This window comes from Chelmon rostratus, chromosome 17 (assembly GCF_017976325.1).
Source record: "Chelmon rostratus isolate fCheRos1 chromosome 17, fCheRos1.pri, whole genome shotgun sequence".
In the NCBI taxonomy this organism is placed as follows: Eukaryota; Metazoa; Chordata; class Actinopteri; order Chaetodontiformes; family Chaetodontidae; genus Chelmon; species Chelmon rostratus.
In genome coordinates, this window is record NC_055674.1 from 21,153,681 (window position 1) to 21,162,688 (window position 9,008).

General features: G+C 43.2%; 1 protein-coding gene across 1 annotated transcript; it reads right to left on the reverse strand.

The window, feature by feature from the left end:
- On the reverse strand, positions 1–8,948 carry LOC121620683 (homeobox protein Dlx3b-like). Its single transcript, XM_041956844.1, has 3 exons — positions 8,482–8,948; positions 5,427–5,611; positions 1–3,779 (listed from the first exon to the last, which is right to left on the reverse strand). Exons 1-3 carry the CDS (start codon positions 8,831–8,833, stop codon positions 3,336–3,338), a joined length of 981 nt encoding a protein of 326 aa, XP_041812778.1. The 5' UTR covers positions 8,834–8,948; the 3' UTR covers positions 1–3,335.
- Between the last annotated feature and the right edge of the window lie 60 nt (positions 8,949–9,008).

The window sequence follows — 9,008 nt, forward strand, 5'->3', positions numbered from 1 at the left end:
TTCACTTATGTTCTGACAATAAAATGCTCCTAAGGCACAAGCTGTTGTGCCACTTTTGATCTACAACTGACACTATAAATAAAAGACCTGAGTACAGCACGCAGTAATAGAATATATACAACTTCTTTTCAAATGCTTTAGCACCAACTCGCTGTCACTTTTGCTCTTGCTCTAGTTTTTTTAAGAGGTCAGGGCTTTGTGGTGTGTCTGAGCAGAAATCAAAGAGCCCCTCCATCAATTTTACCCCTAGGCATCAATTTAGTCGTCATGAAGAGTTCTACTCAGCCTGTGAAAACAGTGGTATAATGTCTTCTCTGGCTCTGGGGGAGCTTTGTCAAGTCTGATAAAACCACCCTGATAATGTCATAGTGATGTCATCATCCTGGTCTAGGGTTGGAGGTTTCAAATTTCTCAAAGAAAGAATGCGTTAATAAGTCAACATGGAGTTTTTGAAAGAAGTGGGCATTTATCAAGCAAGGAGAGACTGATGAAAGACACCAATGCATGATGGGGTTGCAGCTCAGTCTCATGCCAAAGCGTAGTAGACCCGCCAATCCACGAGAGGAGAGCGGGTCAGGGTCACATTTTGCCTAGGCGTGAAAAGTACACACGCGTGTGAAGGTGCAGTACCAGCAGGGGGCGATAATGACGGGAGTAAAGGACGAATGTAGCATGAAGAGCGACAAGGTCCTGCTAAGGGTGGAGGTCAGGGTAGAGAAGTGAAATGTTACTCAGCAAACTTCATTTCGATGAGTAACCAGATGTTGCATATTTATCAGTGCTAACTTGACTGCAAATGGAGAACATTGTTTTCACGGCTAGGTGACACAAAACATAACACTGCCACGGTGGGCCAGCAGGTCTATTGCACGATGAGCTTGACTAATACAAGGGCCTAAAAGTCAGGATATCTGGGCCCCCGCTGTTGTGATTTTGCCCTTTCTTTTCATAAATTTGCCCCGCAACTTTTTGAAAGTTCTACAGGAGCCCTTTAAAAGTACAAAAAAATCCATCAAACATAAATTAGTGAGTGGCGAGCACGTATTCAGATCCTTAGTGCTAATACAACACTGCAAAAATACTCTGCTACCAGTGAAAGTCCTGCATCGAAAATGTCATGTTAGTGAGAGTATGTAAGTAAAATCAGGATGTACTTTAAGTACTTTAAGTATTACAAGTAAAATCAATCAATGTAGCAAAACGTCCCCTGTGACTGTTACACAGTTATATGTTATAATGTTGTTCCTTATGACTCATCATTAAAAAGCAGGATGTTACTGTTGTATTTGGTTGAAGAAGAGCTCATTTTGAACTGGTTTGTGTAGGACGCCGCCACAGTCACCCAGAGCTCAAAGCGTCACGGTGCTCGTCTTGTCCGACCACCAGTACAAACCTCAAAATTATTACAAAATAAATGAAATTCTTCCAATAATTAAATGGACAATGCAGAAAAAATTATATTTGTGAAGCTGGAACCCCAAAATGTTTTTCTATGAAAAACACCTTCATCTATTACCAAAATAGTTCAATTAATTTTCTGTCAGCTGACTGATTGATTAATCGACTAATCATTTCCACTGTACTTGTATGTACTGTGGTAGTGAGTAGTTTATTTTCTAACAGAGCATCATATTTAATAAGCTCTTCATATGTTTTCTATGTAAAGATCTTAATCTGTAGCTAAAGCTGTCAGATAACTGGAGTGCAGTAAAAGTACAGTAAAGTAGTACAAGTCGCCGCAGTACTTTTACACCACAATTCTGAACTGCTGCTGGTACCTGACGGTGTTTGACATAATATTTGCGGATGTGAGCGTCAGGATAACATTTACTGCACGTCGCATTTTGCATCTGTGCCTCTCTGGTTTAACACGTGGCTACCGTCGGTCTCATCTGCAGATAAACCAACAAGCTGGCCCTTTTGCTTTCTGTCAGTCGCTGTCCTCCATGTCAAAACTAGCTCAGCCAAACTGCTGTGGATGCCAACTTTATGATGATATTTTGACACGCTGTCATAGCAACGCTGACAAACAACGCACAAGCCTTCAACTGCACGCCAGTTTTCAGTGACGCGTCCTGGGATCCAGTTTTTGTAGAAAAGGCGGTGTCGTTTTTGCAACAGTGTGAATACTCTGGACTTCAAATAGCATCGATTTAGCATCGCAGCCTGGAAACGCTGAAAAACTCAAGATTGACAGTTTTACATAAGGGATCAAAACCGATGCAGCAGAGCCAGAGATATCACCTTTTTTATTCCACGCATTGTTCTTTCTTATGTGGCGCCTACATTACCCACAATGCAGACAGTTTGCTCAGAGATACAGGCTTGTTTTGCTTGTAGCGTCTAATCTAGCCTGGATCTGTTAGCCTCAAGTGACATCACAGGAGGCATTTCATCAGACTTCACACAGCTCCCTCTGGAGCGCTAAAGGCTTCATACAACGACGCTCTCGCCCACTGTTGTGTACATCTTTAACCCCAGCCTTACCTCTGCGCCAAGAGCACAAGTTTGACCTTTTCACCTGCAAACCAGCTACAGTTCACATGCTGTTCTACTTTAATCTGCTCCAGGTGTGTTTTATAGGAAATAAAACCCAAAGGACAAAAATCGTATGGATGAAAACATTGTTTGGACACAATTTGTGAATAGCAGGTAAACTGCGCTGGAGCTAGAGAAGAAAATCATCCACTGAATCCATGATGATGACGTCACAAAATAATCCTGCTGGAAAATGACTGATTCAGTTTCAGTTTGTCCCTCTCAGGGATTATTTCAGGGTCTCTCCACTGTTTGCCTCCTGTGTTGGGTTGATATCGATGCTTTATTTTAAAAGGTTATCAGCCTTTCAGTGTTGTTCACCTTCATCACCACAGCTACGTCTCACAGTCCTGTTCTGTCTTCTAGTCCCTCATGCTGGTGTGGTGTGCTTTCATTCGCTGCAAAGCCTGGAGGGATTTCAGTAGTATTCAATGCTGTGTCAGATGCCTTTTCCAGGAGAAGGTTTTTTGGTATAAATATGGTCAGATTTCAAATATTAAATATACAAAATATTATCCATTATCAGTGATTTCAAAGACGAATGTCAGTATCAGTCTCAGCACCGAAAAAACCCTCAGCAATCCCCCTAATCTCCATTATAACCTCTGCGTTATCGTTCATAAGCTTCAGAGCTGAAGAAAACAGGGTGAGTGAGGCCACATTTGCTGTAGAAAAGCCTGTTTGACAACACGTGTGTCAGGTTTTACAGTCACGATGATCACTGTCAGGTGTTTCTCGTCACGACAGCGCTTCGGCTCATCCAAAGGCATGCCCCCGGTGGTGTAGCCCCGGGTGTTTCAGTAGACGGCTCCCATGCTCTGTGTGCCTGACGGCGCTGTGGAGGGTGTGTGGTGCGCCGGGCCCGGCTGCGGCAGGCCTAAATGTGCCCCCTGCTGCTGGTACCAGTTCTGGTGTGTGTAATCTGCCATGCAGGCGGGCGAGGAATCAACTGGAGGCTGGTAGGGGCCCTGCCCCCTGCTGGTAGGATCCATCATTGCATTACTCTTGATGCTGCTGCTGCCGTTTGTGTTGCTGCTGCTGCTGCTGTTGTTGTTGCTGTTGCCGTTGTTGTTACCGTTGCCGCTGTTGTTTTCCCACACAGCTGGGGATGGAGGAGAGTTGCAGGCCATGGAATCGCTGGCGTCTGGACTGTGTTCAAGAGGAATATCCCCGAGCGGAAACTCTCCGTTCTTGTAGAGCTTCTTAAACTTGGAGCGACGGTTCTGGAACCAAATTTTGACCTGGAAGGAAGAGAATCAAATTTTGAGGCGACTTCATGAAATCGAAGAACTGAAAAACTTAAGCAATATTAGAGACAGATGTGTTTCTCAGGAAATGGTGGAGACCAAAAACAGATCTTAAAGAGGGTTATAATGGGCTTATATTCATCAGGTGACAGAAACACTACTTTGAATGAACACTAATGTTGCTCTGTGGCTGCTGGATGTGTGAATAGGCACTTTGTTTGCCAACACAACATTATAAGGTCAATGTTAGCTTGTTCTCCTGCCACCAAGTAAAGCAGCTTTAAAGACATTTTCTACTGCAGTCCTTGATATTCACTAGCAGGTACAATATTTACCCATTTTGTTGTCCCACTTGTTTTCATTTCACTTCCCTTATCTAAGCTATTCACACATGACACTATCTAAGAACTGTTATTAGTGGAGGTAATGCCACACACTGTTTACAGCTCCTCTAAATGCAGCATTATGTAACGCTGTTGTTTGTAGAAACAGCATTGAATCCATAAGGAAATTATTCCAGTTGAGATTGTGCTCACGCCTTTGTTTTCGTTAAGCTTGTGAACATAACCCAAGCATAATAATGAACAATGATTTACAGCAGCTGTGATAAAGCAACCCGTGCCACAAGTGTTGTGTTTTATCACCCGAGCAAAGATAATTCATATTGTAGTAAATCATTAGGGCAGAAAGGGTACGACTGCATAAACCAGACTGACAGGACAGTGGCAGCTCCTCACTCTATTCTGTCCGATTTTATCCTTCATTTATTCTGTGAAGTGTTATCTTAGTGGCTCAGTATGGGTTGTGTGCTATCGTACATATAGTATTATTCCGAAAAATAGATTAATTAATAATTAGATCTTGCATATTATGTTTTATTATAACCTTTTTTTAAGGTACAGCAGGGCTCACAATGTCCAATGTGCTCGCTCATTTATTCGTCTGCTGAGAAACTTGTTCAGACTGAAGATGTCACCGCTCTTTGTACTTTATCACATTACTTCAGCTTCTTCATGCATTTAATCCCAGGTGTTCAAACCTACAGTAGGCCAATCACAAGCTCCCCCTCTTCAGGTCTCTGGTTTAGTGACACTTCAACTGTTTGCAGCGCACACACCTCAACTATCTCTGGCACTTCAACTGGAATTTCTGCTTTCAGCCTCTGTACATCAACCAATACTTCAACTCATTTTCAGCCCAGAAACTCCAACATTTCAACCGCTGTCATGCCTTACTTATCAACTGACACTTCAGCTGTTTCCATGGCACTTAAACTATCGCTGGCACTTCAGCTTCAGCTCAAACTACATGCAGGGCTTCAAGCTGAAATGACCTGAAACATCCAATACTTTCAGCTGTTGTATCTCAACTGATTTTCTGGCTCTTACACATTTCATCCCCTTTCAGTGCTTCCACTTCAACTGACACTTCAATTGCTTTAATTGCTTCAAGTCAAACTGCAACTCCAATTCAATCTCACATGCAAAAAATGAATGAATTTTCACTGGTTTGCGCTGTTTGAATCCGTGATTTTCAGTTTAAGAGAGCACGTTCAAAAAGCAAACGTAGCCTTCTCTCACTTCAACTGCACTGTATTCTTTTTCTGTCACCGTACTGAACGTCGTAAACCTGCAGCCTCACCTGTGTCTGCGTGAGGCCCAGCTGTGCGGCCAGCTCGGCCCGCTCCGGCAGGGCCAAGTACTGCGCCGACTGGAACCTCCTCTGCAGGACTGCCAGCTGGTAGCTGGAGTAGATGGTCCGAGGCTTGCGCATCTTCTTCGGCTTCCCGTTGACCATCCGAACCTCCACGTCTGGCTCCTCTTTCACTGCGGGAGGAAACAGTACAAAGTCATGTGATGTTCCTGTGGGGAGTGTCATTCCACCGGCACCTTTTTCTCCTCTGATCTTATAAATCATAACACAACCTTTAGCACTTTTTCACAAAAAGGCAGTGGCTTTGTATCAGGTCTCCACAGGGCAGTCTGTGCAGAGAGGTTGTAGCACAGAAATAGCCACGGCTACAGCTACAACCCCGAAATTTCAAAGAAATTCCGCCAGCACTCTGAACTTATAATTTTGGTCTGAGTGTCTCCCACAGTCAGAGGGAGGGAGGAAGGGAGGGAGGGAGGCAGAGATTTATAGGTGCTTTTCATGTCGCTTTGAGGCCCGCTAGTCCACATCGCTCCACGTTTGTGCTGTTATTCTTGTTTCTGATTTTTTGCCTTTTTTTAGAGGTACAACCAATCTTACACATTTGTTAAGCACATATATTAATTATTACTACAGGATGGAAAACAATACATCGACCAAAAAAAAAAAAAAAAAAAATTAACCATAGGGTGTTTATGAAATTTGTATAGGAAATCAGTATTATAATATTTCATGTTTTTACACCTATTTATAAATTGTGTGTAATTTATTTAATGTTTCTATTTCTGTTAGCACTTTACAGATTTAACTAAAATATATTTTTACATTTATCATACTTCATTGATAAAAATTATTCTACATTTTAAAATGCCTTGCCGGTATTTATTGCTACTGATCACATTTTAATTCTAAAGAGATTCTATGATGTTGATGCTGTTACACAATTCATAGAATATTTTTTCTATTGCATTTGTTTAAATTACCTCTATAATTAAAAATGTGCACAGTGTTTTAATGCTGATTCCTGTGTTTTTGGAGTCGGTACATTTAAAATTTAACTACTTTAGGACCAAAAGAAATAAAAGGAATCCAGATCCAGAATTTTAATTTTGGGGGGAGGCTTTGAAACAGCATTTTAGACATTCATGATGGGAGTCAAGAAAGTAGAACTATTATAGCAATTAACTTTATGAATTAAATGTGAAAAATCACTTATTCCTTTTTTTAATCAAAACCTTTTTTTCTAGCATCAGGTCCAGTAATCTGAGGGGAGTGGGGGTCCATTTGTGGGCCTCATGACCTCAGTATTTCTATTGTTTCTCTAGCAATGCTCCTTTGCTATTTGTCCCTTTTGTTGTTGCCCCTGCAGATAATTTATGTATTTTTTAAATTATTATTATAGGTAACTGTATGTATCTATGAATTTATCTTTCTATCTATATCTATCTATCTGTGCAGTTATTTATTCATTAGCTTGGGTGTGGCCACAGGCCTCGCATGATAAGAAGCCGGCCCCGGTGGATGATTCAAAGGCCAAGGCTGACTGACATGTCGTGACACCTGATGTGCGTGGCTCTGGGCCAAAGTCCCCTGGGGCCATTTCCAGAAGTCAACTCCCAACTGGAATGCCAAAAACAGTTCACCAGTCTGTCGAGTTTGTTTTTCCTCTGTAGTTTGCACAGACACACCATCCAAGCCCGAAAAAGAGCCAGAAGAAAAAGTTTTTAAACACAGTCTGGCTGTAGGGGAACTTAAAGAGCCACAATGAGGTTTGTTGTTCCAAATGTTGTCTTTAATGTTCTTGTAAATGTAGCATGTGTGTATTGGGTTTAGTGACCTTATGGCATCACTTGATGGTCTTATGGTATTCCCCACAAGAAGTTTTTATCCAGTATTTTGACCTTGTGCTGTGATAAGACGCTATCTATGTTAGCAGTGACAGTCAGTGCAAGTAAACCTACTGTGTGTTAATGACTTAGCTCTTCATTCCTAACATAGGTGAAGTTGAAAAGTCACTGGTTAGAAGAAGGCTGGGGCTTCGATCCAAAGGCCTGTCAAAATAAAATCTGAAAGCAGTTCAGGTAGAGGACAGACAGGTGAGCTTCCATTTCCAGTGAGCAACAAGGAAAACGAGGCACAAAGCTGAGTTTACCTCCGTCAAACTCAAAGGGCTTTTCCTCCAGCCTCAAACTTTATCTCATCTGAAATGATCTCTTGTTTAACCCAGAACAACCCCCCTCTCCTACACCCCTCTCTGCTTCGAGCCACACACTTAGTTCTTTTGGAAAGTTGTGACGCTGTGTGATAAGCTGATGAACACTCACACCAAATCCCATTTGAATTTAGAATAATTCCACTGCAATCTGTGACAGCCCTGGCACGGAAAACCAGAAGCTGCTCCGCTGACAACACTCACTTTATTCTTCTCCCTGCCAAATAAAATCAAGATTCTACTTCTGACCTGTTAGCAGGAGCAACTGGCTGTAGCTGTATTTACTCTGGAGGCCGAATTTTCCTTTTTGTTCTTTAATCTTACAGTTTGAAAAGTAACAAAGTCATTAACCTTGAGCACAGCAAAAAAAATTTGTCAGTAAATACTACTTACAACACAGCTGCATTTAACATGGGTGAAGTATTAATTTAGATACTCTGAAGAATCAAGCAATTCAGACTCCTTACTATCATCTTGTAATGAAAAAGTTCAAGATTAAGGGAGCAGCAGCTAAATGCTCCAAAATATCACAACGTAAAAAGTGTTTAGGGCGCAGTGGAAAGCCGATAGATGGCAAACAACTTCACTTTCCTGTGCGTAAAACTCCTGCGCAATTACTGGGTTTATATGGCTAGACATGAGCACTGGCCATACATCAGCCAGGTGGTCACTGTGGCTTTTCTCGTCCTTGGACAAACAGGACAGGATGTTTAGCTGTGTGTAAGGGGGAGTGCGGCTCTGCAATATGTCTGACCTCTTTTTCTATTACACTGATCCAGAAGTCGCACCAGTGATCAGTCAGCTCTGCGGGTCATGCAGACAGCTCGAACTTACCACCGTCCTGCAGCGTTGGCTGGACCTCCCGGCTGAACGCGCCGTGCTCCCTGTACGCCGCATGGGGGTACGGGTACTCTGCCTTGCCAACAGGGTAGGCACCGCCTGGACCCATCCCGTTCAAGTTATAGTGGTGGTACGCGTACGGGTTCATGTGTTGAGCCGAGTACGGCTGCTGCGCCTGGTAGAAATCCTGCGAGCCGTGGAGCGCGCTCTGGCCGCTGTAGAAGCCCATGTCCGTGGATGAGGACTCCGGGAGCGTCGGGGAATCCTTGGTGGCCGAGATGGAGCTCCCGGCTACGGGAAGGGAAGGTTTCTTCTCTTCGAAGACAGGTGAGGATTGGCCGTTCATTCTCAGGCTTTTTTTTTTTTCGGCGTTTGCTCTGGACTGCAAACCAGGAGTGTTCAGAAGTCCTCACAGTCTGGAGCTGGCGTTCCCAAACTCCCTTGACGCAGCAGCCGGGCTGTCCACCGTGGCGGCGCCCAACCCAACTAGAGCTCGTAATTACAGGGCGCGCCGAGCTGAG